Source organism: Chelonia mydas, chromosome 1 (genome assembly GCF_015237465.2).
Source record: "Chelonia mydas isolate rCheMyd1 chromosome 1, rCheMyd1.pri.v2, whole genome shotgun sequence".
Lineage (NCBI taxonomy): Eukaryota > Metazoa > Chordata > Testudines > Cheloniidae > Chelonia > Chelonia mydas.
Window position 1 is genome coordinate 226,805,380 of NC_057849.1, and position 25,364 is coordinate 226,830,743.

Below are 25,364 nucleotides of genomic sequence, written 5' to 3' on the forward strand. Positions count from 1 at the left end.
AAGGATACATTATCTTATCTTTGTCTCATTGATTTAATGATCCACATACTCTTATAGTCAGATATTTTGCCAAAGGAAAGATGAGCTACAAAAAAATAAAAAAGTTTATAAAACTGAATATTACTCTTTTATTCACACACTAATCCAAATATGACTGAAGGGCATGAAATGGCTGGTGTGGTAGTAATCAATGCTATAATTTTATTTATTTATGTTAAAGAGCTGCTTACCAAGGAGAGCCATATATTCTGAACCCCCTCACCGTCACTTCAGAGTCTTGAAGATAGATGCAATTTGTTAGAAGAGACTGCACATTTTCATAGCTCTCTGGTTTCAGCTTAGACACAGAGGGAAAATAGTAAAAGTCCTGCTTGATTAAGTCTGCCATGAACTCTTGGTCAAAGGTCAATTCATGATTTCCTGCTATCACAATCTTGTATTCATATGGCAGGCTACCTAAAATAGTGAAAAACAACAACAAACCTCAGTTATATTTCAGTTTCTGAAAACTGAATAAAAGAAACAAACACACACAAAACAGTACCACACAACATTCTTACACATCTGAAACAACCAAATTCTGCCCTGAGATGTGTGAACATAGCTACCATTGACTTCAATGGTAGTGACATGCACCTTTCCAATAGCAGAATTTGACTCTTAATATACATGGAAGTAGTGTGATGACTCTGCCTTAACTATTTAATATTTTTTAAAAATTATGCACACCTATGCACGGTATTTACTTACCATTGGTTACAGCTTCCACTTGTCATGATGACAATAAAACTCTCAGACAAGTGTTTGGGTATAAAAGCCACTGATCATAATCCTTATTAAAAAAACACCACCTCTAAATTTCCTGCAACCTGCTAGTGCTTAAATATCATTTCATGGTAAACAGGCCTTACATGTCCAAAGCTTCTGCCAGACTAATAGACCACCTTTGCCACAATCCAGAAGCCAAACCTTCAACCAAGATAGGGCTCAGGCTTACCTATTGGGATCCTTTGTATCTGTGCCTGATTTGCCTTCCCCCATAGCTTTTAGCCCTACCCATTTTCAAACCTCTGTCCAAGTTTTGGGAAAGGGGTTGAAACAAACACAAGGGGGACACTTGCCCTCAAAGCTGCAACAATAAAATTGCAAAAAGCTAAGATCAATGTAACGTAGAAAACTTCTGCCTACTAGGAAAATTTTGTGAGTGCTTGCAAATGAAGAATGCTAACAAGGTATCAGTCAAAGCAATGAACTCCTCATACACAGTGAAGAGTGTTCAATATTATCCTCTGCAACTAGCTCTGAGTGTTGATCCTTACAGCATATACCACAGGACAGCAAGAACCCCTAATTCCTGTGCCCACAAACTCTCTCTCACACAAACACTCCTGAGCAGCCGCACTACAACAGAAAAATTCCTACCTGACTCCAAGTGATTATCAGCTGGACCCTGTACTTGAAAGCAAGGATCACCTCAGGGACCCTAACACAAACCTTTGGAACGTGTCTACAGAGGACAGAGAGGAGACTAAAAGATACATAAGGAAGAGGAAAACACTGAATAAGGCTGCTTCCAGCCAGAATATGGGCAGGACCTAACATTGCTTTTCTACTAGTGAAGGTAGTTTGGGGTTGGGGGGGGGGAGAATGACTTCACTGCAAATGCATGGTAGTTAACTAAATCCACAGAAACCTAGTGGTTTTTAATCCCCAAAAAAATCTGACAAGGTAACATTATATAAAACTTCACTGATAACTCTGAGCCCAGTTCAGACCAAGAGTAACGGGTGATACAAATCACCACGTCTAAATAAAGTGGCATAAAAGTTGGCTTGGGTAGGACTGAGAATAAAATGCATCCACATGGAATTTATTTCAGAGTAGCAGCCGTGTTAGTCTGTATTCGCAAAAAGAAAAGGAGTACTTGTGGCACCTTAGAGACTAACAAATTTATTTGAGCGTAAGCTTTCGTGAGCTACATGCTCAAATAAATTTGTTAGTCTCTAAGGTGCCACAAGTACTCCTTTTCTTTATGGGACTTATTATTGTCTATGTCTCTTTGAAGGTTGTGATAAGCTGTATCCGAACTGTTTAATGGATAAATTATCCTGCGCTAATTGCCATGATGTTTGGAAGAAGGAAAGTCAAGCCTACTGTATTCTAAGGCCAAAAGGCTGCTGGAAATGTATAAAAACCTTGGGACACGATCCTTCTTCATCTCAAATCTGCTTTGGGTTTCAAGAGGGGGAAACCTTAAGCCATAAGGATTGAGATCCCCAGTCACTGACTGGAGTCACCCTGAATATGGACATTAAACTGTCACCTATGGACTATTTCTAAAAGGACTTTTGGCAACTACAAGCTCATCTCTGCTATGTCTCTGAACCTCAAGAATTGAACTCAAGTCTGTATGTACATTGATCTTTTAACCAACACACACCCTCTCTTTTCTTTTTTCATAAATTTTAGTTTAGTCAATAAGAATTGACTATAAGCGTGTATTTGGGGTAAGATCTAAGTTATTATTTGACCTGGGTCTGGGGCTTGGTCCTTTGGGGTCAGGAGAATCTTTTCTTTTATATAATGAAATAAGATTTTCAGAATTTATCATCATATGTTTGACATGTGTGTCTGGATGGAGGCTTGAGGCTGGGTACTTTAAGGGAACTGTATTATTTGGACTTCTGAGTAACCAGGGAGGTGCTATAGAAGCTGTTTTGTTCTGGCTTGGTAAATCTAAGTATTGGAATTTCCACCAGCGTTTGGGATTTGTTTGCCCTGTTCTGTTTGCAATTCACCCTGACTGAGTAACCTCAGCTGGCTCCCACAGGCAGCACCATCACACCAGCAATATAAGGATGCTGGCAAAACACAGAAGAGGCGCTAGAAAATAACGCGACACTGAGTGCTCTGTAAGCACAAATGCACACGAGTACCCTGCAGAACATATCCCATATGCTTGCCCTATCTACACAGGCACTGAAGTGGGGTGGATGCACTGGGTGAAATCAAGCACTTAGCCACAAGTCCACTCCTGAACACAAAGCGTCACCTCAGAGATTAGGGATAGAAAGATTCTTCCCCTCCAGGTCATGGACTGACAGCGAAGCTGCTCCATAGCTGCAATACCAGCCTCTGAGCTATGTCAGCAGGGAGGGAGAGGGAGATGACCAGAAACAGTGCACTACCTGATGACCAATGGCAGATCCATCATCCCCTCACCTATGAGATGATACATTCTTACTTCATAGTGATATGCTGGGTGTCCCACAGAGCTATGGCATGTGCACCTTATGTGCCGACTCTTCAAGCCTGAACAGCAGAGCTGTACCAGTTCTGCAGCATAGCCTTCCATAACCACAGTACTGGGAGCAGGATTTGCTCCTTAGTGCAGGAAATAGCAGTGAAAACATACGGAGGAGGCTCACCATGTTCAAACACCCATAGCCAACACAGCTACACATCATACTGATGGCATGGTCCTATTGAACTTCTGCTCTGAGTCAATAGCCCATTACCAATAGGATTTTTATTTTATTTTTTTAAGAAAAATCAGCATTTACACTTAGTATCACCTGTTTCTTTGGGCAAATTTAAAAATAGGATACCAGGATGTTGAGTTTTGGTATATTTTGGAATGCTGAGCTAACATTAAGAATAAGTTTTGTACTCTGTTTTTATGTTAATATTATACCAATATTCAATTCTTTCCTGTGGACCATAAATGCAATTCCCCAATGGCAGATTCCTTAGCAGAAACAGTTTTCTGATTTATGATTTTCTGGTACATTTAGTTGATGAATGCTGGAGAGTCAATTAGTTATTTTAAGCATTTTTTTAAATTAAAATATTTTTATTTCCAAATCTGAAGCGCTTAACATTCTGCAGAATGTCTAACACATGTCCATATATCACATTCACACACAGGCTGATAATGTAACATAAGTATTACAGTATGTCTAGGCATTCACAAGTATGATACAGCAATACCATTGCCTTTGACAAATATTGAAGAAAATTGCATGCCATAGTTTTGTTAACAATTCCATTTCTATTCTATTTTCTAACTCTTTTCCAACTCATCTGATCCATCCATCTACTAGCCAAGAATCTGTATGAGCTGGTTATAGTTGTTGCTTCCGCTAATGTATTTATGTCATGTTGCTGTCTGTGGGTGTTACTTAGGCAAATTAGCAAATTACTCTAAACGTACAGTTACATTTATTATAGTGGCGGCCAGAATCTCTGCTGTAGTTACAGGTCTGTCAGCTTTTCAATTAACAGCTCTGTTTTTGATGAGTTTGCAGCTCAGCTTTCTTTCTTTCTTTCATTTCATACCAAGCTGGAACTTGCTAAATCTATTTCCCCTGCTTATCTCCACCCCACTGCCCCGGCACCCTTCAAACCCTCTTTTCACTTAAATTAAGAGGGCCATTGTTTAGAAAACAGCAAAAATAGCTGATTTTTGGCAGTTTTTTTCCCCACATTTTTGTTACCTTCTAACAAAATCTTTAAATCCTGATCCTGCAAAGACTTATGAACATGCTTAACTTGTCATACTGACTACTCACAGGGTGTAAATTTAAGTGCATGCATAAGTCTTTGAAAAAATCAGGGTCTTAATTTGTATCTGATCGATTAGGGTTGAATCCATAGGAACGTGGATATAATCTGCGACAAACAGAAGCACTGGACCATTCTCAGGGCTGCAGAATATGGTACTCTATTACTGTGGTTCCTTTCTGCCTTGATCTTATCATGCTCACTACACAACAGTGCTCAGTTTACTGCAGATACAGATTTCAGAGTAGCAGCCGTGTTAGTCTGTATTCGCAAAAAGAAAAGGAGTACTTGTGGCACCTTAGAGACTAACCAATTTATTTGAGCATGAGCTTTCGTGAGCTACAGCTCACTTCATCGGATGCCACAGTATGCATCCGATGAAGTGAGCTGTAGCTCACGAAAGCTCATGCTCAAATAAATTGGTTAGTCTCTAAGGTGCCACAAGTACTCCTTTTCTTTTTGCAGATACAGAGATTTTCTCACAGCCCTATGCTATTTTCGGAGCACTGTACGAATTTCTCTGCCCTGTGGGCCTGATGCTCCTACCTTCGAAGTCAATGGCAAAATGCCCATTGATTTTAGTAGGAACAGAATCAGGCAACATGAGCTCAACCCTGTGAGGTACTGAGTGCCTCTTGCAGGTCTGAGCTCTTGGCAAACATCAAAGATCACTCATGTGCAATATATTTACACATTAACCGTTACATTAAATCGGCAACTTTCTTGCCTACATATGTTTAGTACTTAGATTATCCTGAAGCAAGCCCCTAAAATCTTTGGATGGATTTTTTGTTACACGGTTATTTTCCTGGACTGTTGTTATTTTTATGTAGTTTTATATTATATATGAGGGTTATCTGAAAAACAACAAAGAAAGAATTTTTAAAAACCTGAAATGCTGATAATCAGAATAATTCTCACTTAAAGTTATGAGTACTATTTCTCATTTGATCAACAGATCATTTGGAAATTAATCTTTATCTTAAATATATTGACAATTCTGCATGGAATTTTCTGAAATTTTAAAAGCTTTGATGAATCATAGCAACGTAGGGGTGGAAGGGATTTCAAGAGGTCCTCCAGTCTATCCCCCCACGATGCGGCAGAACCTGATTCATTATGTCATTACACAGCCTTTTTACTATTTTCACCAATAACTGATGTAAATGAGTTTATATTAATGTCATAATCAGAGATGCAACATTTGAGGAAAACACGTTGAAAAGTTATTGTCATTGAATGTATTCTCTAACAGAATAACTCCACTGCAGAGAAGTAATTTAATAGGAAGAAATTATACATTCTACTTAGTGCAGTAAAAGTTTCTCGTATACCTAGCTGCTTTTAAAAACATTGGTATTAGTGTTTGGCTCTGCTAACAGGGAAGCAGCAGACCTGGGATGGAAAGGGAGCTAGCTGTGTGTGTGCAAACAAATTTGAGACCATATACTGCTCTCATGGGAATTCTGCATATGGATCCAGTACAAACTATAGCTCCCATTGAGAGTATAAGGCATATGAGAGCACATAAGAAACAGATATGCCATTCAGGAATGCCATAACGTAACATACACATGTCTGGTGTGGCTTACAGATGTATTTAATGCTAAAGGAAAAAAAGGAAGTCTGGAATTTTGGGAAATTATATATTCTTATGACTGCTTATTCTGGTCTGCAAAACTCTCAGACTCCCCCTGAAGATGCACATGTGTAGCTGCTCCCTGCTGGAAAACACAATATACTGTGCAGGGAAAATTCTAGCTAGAGCTGGTAGCAAAATTTTAGGCTATGTCTACAGTACAGCCTATGTTGGCATAATTTATGTCATTCAGGGATCTGAATAAACTACCCTCCCCCCCTCCCCGAGCAACATAAGTTACACCGGCATAAGTGCTCATGCACACAGCGCAATGCCAGCGGAAGAGCTCCTGCTGACTTAGCTTCTGCCTCTCGCGGAGGTGGTTTTTTTATGCCAGTGGGAGAGCGCTCTTCTGTCAGCACAGAGCGTCTTCACCACACGTGCTGCAGCAGCGCAGCTATATTGATTCAGCTGCCCCGCAGCAGTGCTGTATGTATAAACATGGCCTTTATCAAAACGGTTTTCCATCTGAAAATACTGTTTCAATTAAACCAACTTGTGTGTGTGAAATTATATTAATTTCTGACAAATTTCCCACGGGAAAAAAAAATGTAAGAAAAAATTCAAAATTTTGTTTTGAAATTAAATTTTTAATTTTTTCTTAAATGAAATTTTCAAAACAATATTTTTCAGAATTTTCTGTTCACTAAATATCCACAATATTTGGTTTTAATCAAATTTGGAATTAAAAGAAATTCTGAAATGTTGAAATTTTGTGTAAAATGGAAATTTTGAATTTCAAACCGTTCTAATTTCAGCTACTGGGCTCTGGAGCACCTTCTCCCCAGGCCTCTTCCAGGGCCTCCCACCCTGGAAGGTGGGGCTCAATTCTTCCTTTTCCCCCAGCCACTTGCAATGCCACTAGTTGATGGTGGGGATAAGAACTCAACAGTTCCCTATTCCCCTCCTCCCCTCTCTTTCCCTCCCTGTTTTTCTCATTTCTTCCTTCCCCCCCTACACACAAAAATATGTTGGAGGAACACTGGCCTGGACCTAAGCCAAGCAGTTTCTATAAGAGAAGAACTTTTTATAAATAGATATTAGCACAAACTTTCCTATTAGACTATGGGGACTTGGTACTTAAAAATCTGGGTGATCATATTGGATTCATGTGTAGCTGAAAAAAACTGTCGTTCCCCCCCCGCCCCCACCCCAGACCCCTCAAATGACCTTTACACATTGTCTCAAGTAAATACACTTGTTTTCCAGTTCTGACAAATGTTCATCAAAAAGTATCTTATTCTTTGTTCACTTAGTGCAAAAAATGTATCATAGCCTTGGTAATAGAATAGAACCTCAGAGTTACAAACACCTCAGGAATGGAGGTTGTTTGTAACTCTGAAATGTTCATAATTCTGAACAAAACATTGTGATTGTTCTTTCAAAAGTTTACAACTGAACATTGACTTAATACAGCTTTGAAACTTTACTATGCAGAAGAAAAATGCTGCTTTTAACCATTTCAATTTAAGTGAAACAAGCAAAGAAACAGTTTCCTTTCCTTGTCAAATCTTTTTCAAACTTTCCCTTTTTTAATAGTTTACATTTAATGCAGTACTATACTGTATTTGCTGCTTTTTTTTTTTTTGGTCTCTGCTGCTGCCTGATTATGTACTTCCAGTTCCAAATGAGGTATATGGTTGACCAGTCAGTTCATAATTTTGGTGTTCATAACTCTGAGGTTCTACTGTATGTGTGTATATATATTTGATTAACTAATAATATTTTTGTTTCTTTCTTTCATTACAGTAGATTAAGGAAATTAATTAAGGAAATCAACTGAACTTCAAATTTTTTATGTGCCAATACAAAATTATTATAGCTATTCCCAATTTTCAAACCACAGTGGGCCCCTTTTATAGGGAAGATAATTTTTAAAGAATTACCTGACGTGCTGGTTCACTGTCACTTGAAATACAGACTGCATATCAGAAAATACTAAAAAACCCTGGGACTTTCATTTTCTATTTCACTGTCTCAGAGTTATCTGTAAATGGACTTTGTATAAGTATTTAAAGGTGAATCATCCTTTGGCAATGCTTTTTGCTTCTTAAATTAGATAAAATACTGCAAATAATCCAAAAGCAAATGCATACCTTTTACACTCCAGACTTCTCTTGTACTAAAAAGTAAGGAGTCTTTACCATTTACCCACTTTATTTAACAAAACACACAGACTTACAATTGCATCCCCATGCAACTTCAACAAGATATATGCAAACTCCTAACAGCAGCTGTGCTTTGCTTGTCTCTGGGTATTGTGCTAAGCAGCATTTTTAGTATTCTCTAAAAGCAGTGACAATCATATAAATGCCCACTTAATGTTTCCCCCCTCTCATTTCAACCTTTTAGAATATAGCAGTGAGTGATATAGTAAAAAGACTGTATAACAGTCTCAGATTGCTTTTTTAGCATCTCTTTGACAGTTCTGTGTTTAAACACTTGGCTGATGTCTGGGAAATTTACATTAACATACTTTTTTGTATGGTGTATAATCTTGAATAACATTGTAAATCAACACTCCTCCTTAAGTCATTTGTAAACTGTTAGATCTAGCCATTTCTGCAACATAAAAGTCAGCAATTAAATCAAACACTAAAATAACAAATAAATACACTATTTTTCACCACTACATTTGCAAAATGGGAATTCTTTAAATACATAGATATAGATAAATAAAACTAGGAACATATGTTAGAAAAAAAATCTGCTAATATTCAAGCATATATTCCAGGATACTCTGTTACATGTTCAGTAACTGAACAAATTTATTTCTAAAGGAAAATGGACCGCCTTCCAGTCTAGGACCTTCATTTGCAGATCCTTCGTTCCTGCTTTAAACCACCTCTGGCTATGCAGAACCAATGTACTGCCCTCCTGCGTACAGGAGTCATTGTGCAGCATAGTTCAGCCCCTAAGCCTCTGGATGAATTTTAGTCTGTAAGAGTGTTCTCTTTATATTTAAGCTACAGTATGAAATTCTATTCCTGATTCTACCATTAAAAACAACCTTAAAAATTCTTAATGGGGATGCAAAAATTCTACAGGAACTTTTTTTTACCTTTTAAAATAACGTATATATCTGAGGGACAATGAAAGGACAGGACACAGAGAACTGTATAAAAAAGTAACAGTGAAAAAATCACTTCACACTTACTACAGGGATTTCATCACAACTTGATACTGACTCCAATTCAGATCCTGCAAAATAATCCTCAGTGTCCCCAACAGCTCATCTTCTCAATGGGAAGACTACAAAGGGGTTGGTACTATGTCAGTATATGCACACCATGAATAATAATGTTTTACATTTATGTATAATGCGTTATGGTATATGTTCCAAGCACTGTATAAACAGTCACTAATTAACATCTCTGTGAGGCATATGGCTAGGTATTATTGTCCCTATTTTACAGATGGGGAACAAGACAGAGCCTGTGATTTTCAAAGGTGTCTAACGGAGTTAGGTGCCCAGTTCCTATGGGATGGGATTTGGGTGCCTACCTCCCTTAGTGAAAATACTAGCCAAAGGTCACAGCCATGTCAGAATTAGATTCTGGACCTCTTGCCTCCCAATCCTGCCTTTATGTCTCCAGACCCCACTGCCTTCAAGAAAAACTCCACTAAAGCCAACAGTTAAACACTCGGGTAAAACTTATGAGGCCAGAATCAGACCCAGTTTGTAATGATAGAACTAATTTTTAGACAAAAAGGGGTGGGGGGAAGCCATGCCATTGGGGTATTATGGAAATAGGAGTCATTCTGCAGTTCCTACAACAGGAGGAATCATAATTTTAACTTTAGCAATACCACGGCTGTGGAATGGACACTGACCCACATTTCAAACTGCAGTGGTACAAATGGCCCTAAGTCGGTGCAGCCAGCCTTGGGAGGAGGACTGGTATAGCGGGGGAGATCCTCTAATATAGCAGCACCCACATCAGATGCTCCCTGCTGCCAGCACAGGAGGTGTGGGTGGAAGAAAGTGATCTAGCTCAGCTTCCTTACACTCTGGTGATCCCCAACTGCCTTGTTGGCCCTTGAGGCTACTGGCAGCTCGTGTAATTTACAGAAGTCCTCAGGCTGCCCTAAGTTAGGCCAGAGGACTGGCCCAGCACAGGCAGCCCAGACCTGTGAGAGACTATAAATTCATCTTTGCACCCTTCTCTCCTGACCTATGCTGTGTGCTCCTCAGCTGTAGCCAAGAATCTGGGACACTGTATGTTAAAGAAGTGCAATGAAAACCAACTTTTTTTTTTGGTATGCCTAGTCTTTTTAAAATGACATCTGTTCTAAATCCCTATACAGCTCAGTGTTTCTCACTGCATTTCCAAAGCCATTCTTTTGTAAATAGATAATTAGTACTTAAGCACCCCTTTCAAGGGGTTTCTACATTAACATAAAAATAGTATAATTACTGATGGTCAAAATGGCAAGAGTACACTTTGTAAATTCTAATTTCTTTTGCTGCTCAAGACGGATGAATTTCTTTCTTCTTTGCCACCATTTAAAGCTGTCTTAAATATGAATATTACTGCACCCTAAAATATACCTGTTAAAACAAGAAGGAAAATATCTACCATCACTGCAGAAGTTTCCATTTTAGAAAGGACCTGACATTAAGATTGTTTTCTTTGATGAAGATTTGTATCTTAAAACAACAGGGATACTGACTAGTGATCAAAATTAGCTGATTTTTATATAAACAGCAATGCTGTAACAATCATCAACAGTGTATAATTATAGCAATGTAGAATATTGGTATAATTCTGTTCAAATGGGCATTTTCATTCCAAAACTATTTTCAGGTAATGTCAATTTTCAGTGGGAAAAATTTGACCCTTTGTGGTGAAATTTCTTATGGGAAATCACAGCCCTGAAGTGAATTTGTGTTGAGAAGTTGGATAAAATTCTGCTTCTCCATTTTTGCGATTTGAAACTAAGAATAAAATGGTGGTTGTCACCAATTAAATGTTCCAGGTGTGTTTCATTTTTGCACTGTAACTCTAAGCTTTATTTCAAATTTGGCATGAACTTATTCCTCAAAGAAGAAGAAAGCCTTTGACATATTTAAGGTAATTTCATTCAGAAATAATGAAGCTAGGAACATTAGAAAATGTGCAGCATAATTAAGTAATCTTCTGCGTCTACACACAAGAGCACAACGCTCCACATACACACTCACACAAGTGGGTCTAGAACTGGAGCGTCAGATTGAAAATTTAGCTCAAATGTCATAAGTGTAACTCAGAGCCATGTTGTGCTCTAGAGCCTTGGAGTATATAACATTTGGAAATATTCATACAGGCTGGAGCAAACCACACAGATCTTTTCCAATACCATCATTAAAGAATGTATGGCGGGGGGGGAGAGTTGCACGTCTAATTTGATGGCTGCACTAGGACAGAGATGATGTTTTTGTGTTTGTTCTATAAAGCGCCTCATGCATTTTTGGGTGCCAGATAAAAATAAATTAATAAAATAAAAATAGTGAGAGGACTGAGTGCAGGGGATAACCACAGCACAGCGTGTCCCCAGTATTCAAGGATAAGATCCAACTTAACCATCCTGCATTATATATTGATGAATAATATCTAGGCAGAAGGGCTCTGGATTATTTTCAAATGCTAAAAGTGACATCAGTGTGTGGGGCACATTGAAAATATAGCATAATCTCAAGTTTTCTTCCAACCCATTCCTTATGATGGCATCTGAAAGCTCAATGGTCTTGTGTCCCCACGACACCATCTACGGTATTTCAAATTCGGAACCTTCTGAAATCCAAATGCACTTTGGGCTCAGAGTGTTTCAAGAAAAATGAGCTCACGGAAGAGACTGGGCAAAGAGAGGAAAATAACAGAGGTAACAGTATCAGAAAAAGAAAAAAAAACAAGCTTGAAGAGAGAGAGAAATGGCTTTAGGTCTGCCCTATTTTGCATAGCGCCTAAGCACATGTTCAACTTTAAGCATTAGCTTAAGTTCTATTAAAGTCAGCGTTTTTAAAGTAAAATATACTTGACATCAAAGACAGGGAGCCTGAATTTGATGTGGAGAAAAAGGAAAATGGAGAAGCAGCCACAGAATTTGGTCAGGTGACCTCGGAAAGATTGAGAGGAGGATATAGGCAGAAACCGAAATGCCGGGGATCCAAAAGAGTATTAGAGAAGAAGAAATGGAAGAGTGGCAGCCAGCATCGCACACAAGAAATGTGGACATGAAGAGAAGGTGGGACACGGGGCTGTAGTTTGAAAAGCAGGTGAGCAAGGGAAGGCCTTCTAAGGATAGAGGAAACTGTCATATATTTGAAGGCTGAGGGGATAGAGCCAAAATAGAGAGAATGAAGGGAAAGGGAGAGGAAAGGGAGAGCTGAGACTAGGATGAAGGAGAGAATGCAGTCTGGGAGTGAGCAGGAAAGGATGTCAGAGAGGGTAAACGCTCTTGCCAGATGGTGTCAATAATTTTTTTATATTTTTTGGGGGGAAGAAATTAGCAAGATCCCAGGCAAAGAGGGAAGAGGAGGAGAAGGAGGTGGTTGGGGAATGAAAGAAGCTCTAATGGTTCTAGATGCATTAGTCAATAAGGAAGGTAAAGTACAGCAGGTTTTCAAAGAAAACGGATGTGTTTTTACTTTATTTATTTATTTATTTAAATTAAACACATAAAAACACCCACCTATTCAAATGCTCTAGACAGCTTGACAGAGATTTAAAATATAAATCCAGAAAAAACAACACCAGTCCCTTCAACAACAAACAACTATTATAAGCATAACAAGCAAAACATTCTCATACCAGACTACACAAAAGGGCACCACTCCTTAGGAATCCAACAACCAACCCCCCCACCCTCCAAAAAAAACCTATAGCTTGAAATCCCATGCCCCACACACCTCAATCCTCTCCAAGTGACCATTCAGAGAGATCAGCCTGGCAGCAAGCCTTAAGGATCAGCAAATTCTCAGACTATTTTGGAGCAAGGAGAAAAACAATTCCATTCACGAGGCCATCATGAAGAAGGCCCCGCCAACAACTCCCTCACCTATAACCTATAAACTTAGGGGATTTCAGCTTGAGGACTTCTGCTGTTCACAGCTGGGGCAGTATCATGTAGGAGGCCAGGCAGCCTGCCAGGTAGACAGGAGCTCAGCAGCAACTCAGACATGCAGTCCCTTTCTCTGCTGACTAACAATGCTCTAATATCGCTTCCCTTCCACACTACTGGGTAAATATTGATTTTGTGTACAACAGATAACCATGGGGTTTGGAACAGTTTTTGTGCACTAATGTTTGTACATTATTGCAATATAGTGTGAAGACTCAGAGTGGAATTGAACATTGCTTAGTGTTGTAAAAGTGTCCTATTGTCCTGTAATGCCTGGGCACAGAAAGAGTGAGTGGAAGGTACTGTTACAGATTTCACTGCAAATGACAATGCTTTTGTGTATATGTTTCCACCTTACTGCATTGTTAACTTTTTTTTCTTAATTATTTTGTTAGACATATTATTGGGCTTCCAGAGTCAAATCAATATTTATTAGCATGAGCCTGCGAAAATTAGGGTACAGGTTTGCTTGTAAATATTTTGTTGAACTAGAAAGGCCTGACATTTTTCTTATTGCATCTCAGTTTCCGTGCTTCTGTCAGCTTTGTGCCTGATTCCTAGCCAATCCCACAGTGGGAAATGCCATAGTAAGTAGTTACGAAGACAGGAAAACACAGGAAAATATAAATTAAAGAAAAAAGCCCAGCCCCTTAAAATGTGTACTTCATGTACTTTTTTTAAAGCCACTCACCCGACCCAAAAATTTTTGATAAACAAATATCAGAAACAAAAATCCGTGTTTATGCTAAATCAGAGCACCAGCACAAGAGGAACACAGACCATGATTTTCTCTGGAAGCAGCGAACTCTTTCCAATTTCCACTGTAATTTTTTTTTTTTTTAAGCACATACATAACATTGTAGAAGTGCATGTAAATCACCACTTGCCTGCCCAGTGGAACAGAATTTCAGTGATCAATGCCAACAGTTGCCTACAGAAGGCATCTACATCTGGTCTGCCACATCCAAGACAGCAACCACAGACATGCGTTTTGCTTTGTTTAGAATTCATCGCTGTGGTGCAGCTGAGCCTCAGACAGAAAAACTATCAGCCTCCAGGGTTAAACAGACAAATGCTTTTCTCACCACAACTTTTTATGGGGAGGGAAAGCCATAACAATGCACGTAAGAGTTCCTATGCAAATCATAAAAGGCCCAGTGACTTAAATTGCAGCTAATGCCAAAAGTTGTTTATTGTACATTTTCCCCCGCTGAAGAGTAGAAAGGCAGAATGGATGAATGATAACATGAATCTCATTTGCTCAGCTGGAAAGAGCACAATATTTTTAAAAATCCAAATTCTAAATATTACCATTCAAACACAAAGCTAAATTAATATTCATCATTCCTGAGTGCACGATGTTTTACTAGGAGGCAGAGAGGGTTAATACATTCATTAAATCACGTTTACTTCCGAAATGGCAGCTAATCTGATACTTACCTAACCATTCATTGAATTTTTTAACTTCGCTAGGAAGTCCCAGTTCAGTGAAGTCACCAGCATGTATTAAAACATCTCCATAGGGCATTTGGATTGGATCAGTTCTTGAGTGAGTGTCAGAAATACAGACAAATCGGGTATATCCTGGAGGTTTGGGGGCATCATGGGGCACAGGATCCACCCTATGGGAAATGCATCATGAGAAGGTTATGAAATACAGTTGACTACATAACCTTTTTAGTATTTACTTTGCAATTCCAATACAGTTTTCAGTGTTACTAAAGATGACGTATTCTGGATCTGTGTGGTGAAAGTCACTTATTAGAAGAAACTCACAGAATTAATAGGAGGTGTAAGAATTTTGGAGTTCACATCATAGTGCTTTAAATATTGTCTGGGTACAGCTATTAGTTGAAAGAGATTATGGAAAAGGGATTGTTTCAATGTTATTGTCATATTTCAGACACTTACAAATAAAACAAAGGCATTTCCAATTTCAAAATAAGAATACCATCCTGTGTTCATCATTTAGATAAGATTGCACACTATATTGAGAGAAGCATTTTATCACATATATAAATACATTTAAATGCATTTTCCAAATCGTATTTTTTCTGCAGGTTATAAAATTCCAACAAATTTAATTAAAGCGTTTTTGGAGATATGGTTCAGTGTGTTAATGCACCAGCAGATAAGAACTCTACTGACAGCTGCTGCAAATGCACATTCTAACCTTACTATTGTCAGGACAATTGTGGTAACTTTCTGGGCTTAATTATACTAAGTAAATCAGATGCAGTAAGGGGTGGTGCTGCATTGTATAGTGCCCAATTTCAAGACTCAAAACTGAGGAAAAGAAATGATTTGACCCACTTTTATGAAGCTTCCTCATGATTTAGGTAAGGAAAGCAGAGAACACAAATCTGCTGCATGAAATATACTTATTTGCAACTCATTAAATTCCTTCACCCTCAACACATTTCATTACAATATATAGAAGTATGTATGTGTAACTGTACCATAGCTGCAATTTCAGTGGGGGTAATTTTGGTGGGAAAAAAACAGAAAAACAGAAATCCAAGAGCTTTATTAATATCAGTAAAATCTCAGAGAGAATTATAGTTTTATATGAACAATTTAGTTTTGTAAACATTTGTCTTAAATGACTAAGAACATTAATTTAGTTCATTGTTATGTATAATTTGGATCTTTCCCCATCTGATCTGCTTCCCTCTTGGCTCAATTTAAAAAATGTAATTAGGAAAAATTAAAGTTATAGATCTTTATTATTATAAGAACATAAGAATGGCCATACTGGGTCAGACCAAAGGTCCATCCAGCCCAGTATCCTGTCTACCGACAGTGGCCAATACCAGGTGCCCCAGGGGGAGTGAACCTAACAGGTAATGATCTAGTGATATCTCTCCTGCCATCCATCTCCACCCTCTGACAAACAGAGGCTAGGGACACCGTTCCCTACCCATCCTGGCTAATAGCCATTAATGGACTTAACCTCCATGAATTTATCCAGCTCTCTTTTAAACCCTGTTATAGTCCTAGCCTTCACAACCTCCTCAGGCAAGGAGTTCCACAGGTTGACTGTGCACTGAGTGAAGAACTTCCTTTTATTTGTTTTAAATCTGCTACCCATTAATTTCATTTGGTGGCCCCTAGTTCTTATATTATGGGAGCAAGTAAATAACTTTTCCTTATTCACTTTCACCACACCACTCATGATTTTATATACCTCTACCATACCCCCCCTAATAATGTTAGCATTATTAATGCTAACACTTTGGTGTTTATGGGAAAAGCTTTCAGAGGATCTCAAATTGTTTTACAAACATAAGTTAATCTTCACAACATGGGACAGATAAGAATTATATCCATTTTACAGATGAGCAAACTGAGGCATGGATGTTATGTGACCTGATAGGTTCATGTAGTCAGTAGTAGACATTAGTGAGACAACCAGGAATAGAGAGAGTCCTGTTCAAATTATTAAACAATACTTACAAAAATTCTCACTTTACCATTTATAAAACACATTAAAACGCTAATGTATGAGCAAATTCTCTCTGTTATACTATTTTTCTATACTTTTTTGGGGGCGGGTATGTCTTTTTAAAAATCATTAAATCTATGGGCAGGTTCTAGCAAAAGTCATAACTTTTCAAAAGTTTTTTTTTTCCACTTTACTAAATCCAGGGAGTAATAACTATTTAATTCGAGTGCTGTACAGCAGGAAGTATTAAGCCCAAGCTTCCTAAAGTTTCACACCTCTTGTCAATTTTTCAACAAAAAGTGACCGGAAGCGAGGCCAAAAGTTGGAGCATGAAACATGCACAAAAGCAGAAACTTGAGGTCTTACATCCCTGACTTCCAAACTTTTGCTCTCCCCATCCCTAACTCCCCAATAAGGGCACCTCTCCGTTATGCAGTTTTAAATTATGGATACTTCTCAACTGCAGAAGAAGGTAGCCAGAAAAATAATGTACCTTTCCCAGGGTTCTCATGCATTTGTACAAAATAAATAAAACGTGCTGATATGAATTTACATTGCTGGGTTTTCAGTGTAGGTCATAAAGTGCATCCCTTAAATATGCCTCTTCCCTCTTGCCTATCACTGGAACAAAGCCAAGGGGAACAGCAGTAACTTGTGCATCAAATCGTAACCTAAATTTCACATGGTCCTCCTCTGAAGTTGAATCAAAACACAACAGACTTAAAATGGCAAGGTATGCAGCACGCAATACGTACGCTTTTCCTTATGCACAATTTAGAACTTTATTTTGTGGGAAGCATTTTCCTGATTCACACTGGTCAGCCAAGGTATGTATTGCTTTAAAACCTTGTACAAAGGGCCAAAAAATGTATTGGATATAAATAAATATGATAAATAAATGAAATACAGATCACAGTGTCACAAAAATATGCACACATTAAGGATGTGTGAATTGCTTTTGCAGTACAACAGTGCAAAAGTATGTCAGGTTTCACATAAACACATTTAATTGTATTGTAGGACACAATTTCTTAAGGCCTGAGACTGATGTCCTTGAGCAACACCTGGCGCCCTGAGTAGCCCCACTGATGTCCAATGAACTGTTTGCACTGTGAGTAAGGGAAAGAGAAGAATGAGGCCCTTATGATCTATGTGTTTTTTTTTAAATAGCATATAAATTGAAAAGCAAAGCTAAAATTTCAGGACAACAGTTGTTGCTGGAGGTTGGTATATACACAGGGCTTCAATGGGGTTTCATACAGAAGCAGAGGTTTGCCTGCATACAGCCAGGATCAAGACCTTAAATCTTCAGGGGACGACTGTCATGATCTATGTCTTCTACAGCTCTGATTGCATTATCAGTGCTTAACAAACAGTAGATGACAATTATCATAATAATAAAATACATTTGCCAACTGTGGCAATTCAAAGCACCTCGCAACAGAGGAACAGGAAAGACAAAGATGGAGCCAGGAAAATGCTGTGAGAGGTTGGGAATACTCCTGGATGGTGTAGTTAAGGTAAGACAGGGAGTGTAAGACAGCACTGAGCACCAGAAAAACCGTGTACTAGCTGTAAGGCTGAAGTCAGAAGAGCCTTTGGAGGAGAGCCAAAAGCACTGAGGAGAAAAGCATTTATGGAAAGTATGGGGGTGAGTAAGTTTATATGGGGTTTATTCGTTATTACTTGCAACATCACTAAACTAGGGATTTTGAAGCATGTAAGTCACTAATAAGGTGAAATCCTGACCCTGCTGAAATCAATGGAACAGCTACTATTGATTTCAATGGGGCCAGGATTTCACTCATAATATTTATGGGCATAAAGGAGATGCAAGTTTACATTTCTCACCATTCTGTTAATTTGTAAAAGCCAAGAACAATATAAATACTGTAGGTATTCACAAAAATTCTTCAAGATTTCTACTGTCTAGACAAATAGAGTTGGTCAAACTACTGTTATATTTGTTACAACTTAGCACATCTTCTGGTTTGCATGAACGTTTTTCAAATGCATTAATTATTCATGAGTGTTGAACACTTTTGGGGAACAATTTTCAGAGACTGGCTTGTTTGTGAACTGCTCCCTTTAGAGTATTCACTGTGTTGTGTGGTGGATCACCAAAGTCACATGCTATTGTATTCACTCACTGGCTGGGTGACCGCAACATTAAACAAGAGAATAATGAGTAACAAATGGCTAATAATGAATAACTAATTTCCAACCCAAATTTTGTGACGAAAACTCATATATGCAATTTTTGGGATTGGCAAACGTATTCATGAATGCCCAGCGGCTGTCTGAATACACACAAATAATGAATAATATGCCCCACAAATCTCAGAGATCTGAACTTGGCACTTCTGTTTGCCAAAATATTTGTGAATCAATTTTTTTGTTTTTGTTTTCTGTTACCATTTGCCAGCTCTGCAAACAAAAGATGTTCCCTGATGCAGATATTATATTTGTTTTATTCGTTATTTGTATTGGGACACTACCTAAAAGCCCCAGCTAGGGGTCAGGACCCTATTGTAATTGGCATATATAACAAAAACCTGCTCCAGAGAGTTACATATTCTAACTCCGCCCACATGCAGGCATGTGTCCACATTAGCCTTTAGGTTTCCTTTCTATGGTGTACAATTTGTACCACAATTTGCATGTAAAATATCAATGAAAAGATACATACCATCCACTCACGTTTTTTTTTAAAATGAATCATTCCCTATGTTTAGAAATTACCAAAATGTATTAAATGTAGTGGATGAAACTAAGCCAATTTATTCAGTCCTGCTAAAGTAAAAAGTTTTTTTTAAATGAAAATCAGTTCTCTGATCAAAATATAAGATTGATTCTCTTTTTAAAGAATAGAATAAAATATGTTACATTTTTATTTCCTATAAAATATTTTGCAATGGTTATAATGCAATACTTAATTTACTTGTAATGGCTTAACAGTTTTGCTCTTCCTTCTGGCTCTAAACTTTATGGCAGGTTTCATTTTGTAATTATGATCCTACACTTGACATTAAAAGTAAATCACCATTTAGAACAGTTAACTTTACTGATGTCATCATTATATATAAAAAGTCAAAAACAAACACATTATTTTAATTACTCTTTAAGCACTCCATATCTTTCACATGCTGGTATTAAAGTAGGCTGTTGGATGGGTACCCACACTATTTTATTTGTTTCTGTTTTTTTTTTTTTTTCTTTTTGGTAGTACAAAGCGGTAATACAGCTAACCAAGCAACAGGAGAATGTTTATTCTGAATACAGTCTTGGTATTTCAACAGCTATTTACATGTGATGCAAGTTGAGAATACGAGTTCAAAAAGCTGATGAATGCTTCTAAAACTGTGGAAAATATTATCTATATGAAAACTCTTAAATTAATTACATTGCTTGTTGTTTTTTTTCTTTTTATAAAGGCCAAATTGTGCTAGCATAGTGATTCCTCTTCTATCCTTTAAAAAAGTACCTATGCTTCCCCAATGGACTGAACTGTACCAGTAATTATTATTAGAAAGACAGCAAAACATTGTTCTCTGAATTCTTTCTGACTGGTCCATCAAATACGACATTGACAAGGCAATAACAATTCTGAAGGCTGTGTTAGAGCAATAACAAAACTATAATACTTACATTTGCACATGTGGGGGCTGAAAACGTCCCTGGTTAATGTTGTAGAACGTGAACGCCTGTGTGGGGTTTGAGCTGTACTCATCCACTTCAATTATGAGTCTACTATGTTGATGCCTTCTAGCAGCCATAATGTGCGACTGGGCGAAAGCCATGCTTGCACTGTGCAGTACAGCTTTTTCAGACAATCATCTGTGCTATCTTTCTACATCGACGGAAGAAGACCATGTTGTCTCCTTACCTCATCAACGTGCTCCCCTTCTGAAACCTAAAAGCAGATTGAAGAGATGGAGCATAACCGTTTGACAGTTAATCTGTTTTGTATTTGCTTTATTTAATGTCAGATGAAGATTTAAAGGGGGTGGGGGAACATTTACAGCTCAAAGAACTCACTACAAATCTTTCCAACTCAGTAACTAGATGAATATATTTTAGTCTGAGTTTGCAGGGGAGGGACACTTGCAAAAGAACACATGGTGCAACATGTTCAAATAGTTAAGACTTTTAAACACAAATCTAGCACCATGCAGTATTGGTATGTCAATTTTAAGGTTGTGTCAACACAATTATTTACTCCCCCCGTCATTGTATTAGTGAATATTTATATCATAGCCCCCTTCAAAAATGTTCAATTGACTTTCTCTGAATGACTAAAATGCAACACATTTTTAAGTTAATTAAAAGTCACCAGTTTAAGGCCTCTTTTTCAGTGGTGCTGTGGCATTCATGAAAGGTATGTGTGGTCAAGCTCCCTTGAGATAAGAAATGGGTATCAAAATGGGTTTCCCATTCACATTTCATTATATTATGCCTGGCTTTGTAATAATTTCTAAAGGGTCTCCTAGTGCAGATATGAAAGCTTAAAGTGCTACTGCTCCACTATCACACCTCATATCCTACTGTGAGGTAGTTTAGGTCCCAAATAGAGGATTCATTGGAAAATGGGGTGTTTCACAGCCTTATACCTATAAAAATGTTTTCATTAAGTTTTAAAAAGAAAATCAATTGAAACCATTTTGGATACTCCTCACAATGTATCCAACCCTAGAACAACAGCAATGATTGTTTGGGAAGTGAAACTGACTGAAATGCTAAAAGTAACCACTGAAAATAGCAGAAAGTAAATTAAATTAGCTTTTTATCTATCCCGTCCCCTTCCCCCCCTACTCCCAGTTTTAATAAACTATTTCATGACTGGCAATAAAAGTAAGGCTCTTTTATGAGATTGTTAGTTTTTGTTTACTTATTGAAAAAATACTTTGCTTCAAAGGAACTAATTTTACAAATATTCACATTATAAAATAGTTATCATTGAATATATACAGTCTCTGGGCAGTGGTTCTACAAGTATCTCACAGACATGGTCAATGTATCTCAGTTCCACTCTAATGGAACCACCTCCAAACATGACAGGAAGGCAGTTCATGGTCGGTAATCACTCAGTCCTTTGCCTAGCTATTAAGACTGCCTACCTGGGTGCCAAATCTGGAATTAGTTTTTGTAAGGTGGAAGTTTGTCTTCTGTGAAACTGGGATGAGACCTCTAGTTCATTTCATTACATGGCTGTAAAATGATGATAACTTGCTGTCATTACCAACCTACAGGGACATAGCCTGAGAATTTAAGAAAAAGAGCATATTTCTTCTTGACTCCATTAGAAATGAGTGGTAAGGAAATAGTAGAAAAACAGCCAAGGAAATTTTGGATTTTAAACACTCTCAGATGCTGTGTGCATGTTATGGAGCAGGCAGCAGAATGGAAGTGCTTGAAAGCAGGAGGAGGGAAGAGAAGAATGATCCTTGTAAGAATAATAGAGTACACATTTTTGGACTTAAGAAATAAGGCCTGACCTACACTTAAAATTTAGGTTGACTTAGCTACGTTGCCCAAGAAAGGGAAAAATCCACACGCCTGAGCGCCATAGCTATGCTGACCTAACTCCTAGCGTAGATGCAACTAGATCAATGGAAGAATGCTACCTGTCACTGTAGGCTGTGTCTACACTATGGGGTTATGGCAGCATAGCTTGCCAGTAGAGTCCCAGTAGTATAAAGCCCTAAAAGATTAAAATGGCAGATATGAGGTCTTGTCCTAGAAGCACTGTATGCAAAATGGTGCATTTTCAAAGAAGTTCATATGGACCATGCATGTCAAAGTCAGAGATTTTACATTGGACCAGCTGCTCTGAATAAACAGACATCTGTTTGAAGTAAACTAATATAAATGGTGATTTTTAGAATTAAATTCAGCACAGTTAGTAATTTGAAATTCCAAAGTGTCTACAAAAGGGTCTTGCAATATTTTATAAAGCATTAAGTTTCAACCAGACCCTGGTGAGGTGTGTAAAAATTTCCCCCATTTTACAAATGGCTAACCCAAGGTTACAGTGAGGCTGAGACAAATATTTTCAAAATTAGGAGCCTAAAGTTGGGCTCCTAAATCAATATTTAAGTACCTGCCTGATCCTGAAAATTGCTGAGCATCCAAAAGCTCCACTGACCTTAGTGAGAGCTGCTGGGTGCTCAGAACTTTTGAAAATACGGCTAAATATGCTTAACTTTAGGCTCCTATTTTTGAAAATCCTGGCCTGAATGATTTACCTAAGGTCACATAGAGAATCATTGGCAGAACCAGTCCTAGACACCAGGAATCCTCATTCTGAGTTAGATACATTAACTACTTCCTCCTCGCTGGACAAGGTGGACAATAGCACTTGCTAATTCCACTAACATTAGCTGCTTTTGGTAGAATTCATTATACTTTGTTCCCAAACACTGAGAAAAGTGTACCAAATATACTGCTCTGATAGCACTTACTGTAGAAGGGTTTTCATAAGTGAGGATCCAGTGTCTTCACACATGGGAGAGCCTGTGAATCACAGCACTAAGCCAGCCTGCATGGATGCTAGCCAGAGACACTCAGCATGATGGTCACCCTGTAAACAGGCAGAAAATGAGAAGCCAGTATGTCTCACTTGAGAGGAAAAAATTGTGTTCTCATAGCACTACTGAGCTCTCTACTAAGTGACAGCCATACATTGTCCACCCTGGAGACATACAAATTGTCCAGGATAGGAAAGGGAACCAAAAAGCTGGATCTTACCCTAAAAAAGAAATAGCTAGCAATTACATGAACAACTAGTCCTAAACAGAAATCAGAACAATATAACCACAGTACATAACTAACAATATTAATTCAACAGATGAAGCTACTCTCAGCAACATACACAAATGTCTTTGATCCTTACCTTTCACTCTCTTGATGCCTTGCTGAATAAGTGGCTGGCTGGCTGGCTGCTAACATTCTTGGTGACTGATAGAACAAGCTGTCTCCCTCCAGCCTGACTGCTATCCAAACTGACACTAGTCACTCCCCTTTATTTTCCTTTACAACATTTCTTAAGATTTTTTAAAAATAATTTGAAATTTCCCCCATAACCCAGAACAGGGTGTGACATGCAGTAGGAAAATAATTACCTGCAGCTGTACCATGTAAGTTTTAAAATCACATGCCCAACACTACTAACATACAGCACTAAGACTCAAATCCCCACAGCAACACATGCTAACCACTCTCTTCCCCCAGACTTATGGAGCTATGGGATGGCTGCCAGGGAGATACAGAGAAATGTAAAAAAGGTTTCATGAATATGAATATTAAAATAAAAATCACAATCCTGGATGTTAGTTCTTTTTCAATCTCCAACATTTATGATTCTATTAAATAATCTATCCATCTTCTTACCAGTGTAGGAATGTTCTCTGCATAATTATTTTTCTAGGACTTTATCCAGTTTACTTTTAAATGTCCCCAAAGGTCTGATCCAAAACCACTGTACTAAATGGATGTCTTCCCACTGCCTTCAATAGGAATTCCACCACTTCCACTTGGAGATTATTCTGCAATGGGACTACTCATCTACTTGAAATTAGGCACGTTCTTAAATCCCCTGCTGAACTGGGGCCTTACAGAACTCATTGTATGGAGTTTTCCTGATTTTGTTTTTTCAGCCCTAAAATTTTCCTTTCTTAATGTCATCCCAATATTCTCTTGTATAGGTACCAAACAAAATAATTCCAGTCCATCTTTTGCATGAGTTATCTTTTCCTTTGTTTAATTTAACCTCTTTCTCCTTCACTTTTTCCATTGCAAACCAACATTTCACTTTAATCTCCCTTCCCCCATCCCCACTCTGATTCTTGTTCTGCCTTTTGTTCTTCCTCCAATTCCTATCTTTCCCTGTCCATTGTTCCTCAACTAACTTACTCCGTTCTCTGTGCTACAGTCCCCACTACCACCTATTTTTTTGTCAGTCCCATGACAAACATCTGTTTTGAGGCATTCTCATAACCTTCCCAGCTACTGGACAAGAGCCTGGATCCAAATCCACCATGGCTCAAGTACAGTAGTTGTCATCTTAAATAATACTTACTGGTGGGTTGTTAAAATAAAATAATATAAGCAGAAGATAGAAATTAAGAAGTAAAAAGTGTGAAGAAGAGATGTATTGTGAGATGAGCTTTGCAAATACATGAAAAGTCCATGAGGCAGAGAAACATATGATGGCTATTCCAGATCATAAGAACTGCAGTGGAACAGTTGCAGCTCTTGCACCAACAGTAGTGAGGTAAGGTGAAGAGCAAGAGAGACAAGGCCAGAGGTAGATGAGTGGGAACAGTATAGACAGAGAGAAGATATGTGAGGTAGGCTAGAGTTTGTTCATGGAGAGTCTGAAGAACTGGGATTCGGGGATGCAATTGAGAAAGAAAGTGCAGTAGCAAACGGAGAGGAGATTAAGGCATTTCCATTCAGCTTTAAAATAGTGAAGCCCACATATTTCAGGGAAAGAGGTGCTTAGAAACACAATACATTCTCTTAAAGAAGTGTATGAGAGTTCATGATAGATAGTACAGTAATACAGTGTGGCTGCTTATGGTGCAAATACATCTTTGATGGAGTAAATAAACTCAA

General features: G+C 38.1%; 1 protein-coding gene across 3 annotated transcripts in view; it reads right to left on the reverse strand.

Moving 5' to 3' along the window:
- Window positions 1-25,364, reverse strand: part of MPPED1 (metallophosphoesterase domain containing 1) — a 73,398-nt gene that overhangs the window by 38,541 nt on the left and 9,493 nt on the right. For 2 of the 3 annotated variants that reach the window (XM_027824215.3, XM_043538035.1), the window contains exons 2-5: window positions 23,210-23,328; window positions 20,397-20,661; window positions 14,744-14,925; window positions 231-456 (exon numbers count right to left, since the gene is read on the reverse strand). In XM_027824215.3, coding sequence (XP_027680016.1) covers window positions 231-456; window positions 14,744-14,925; window positions 20,397-20,548 — 560 coding nt within the window. In that variant the 5' untranslated portion in view covers window positions 20,549-20,661; window positions 23,210-23,328. Of the gene's footprint in view, window positions 1-230; window positions 457-14,743; window positions 14,926-20,396; window positions 20,662-23,209; window positions 23,329-23,640; window positions 23,752-25,364 lie in introns of those variants that run through there. The other variant, XM_037914845.2, reaches the window with a different exon arrangement.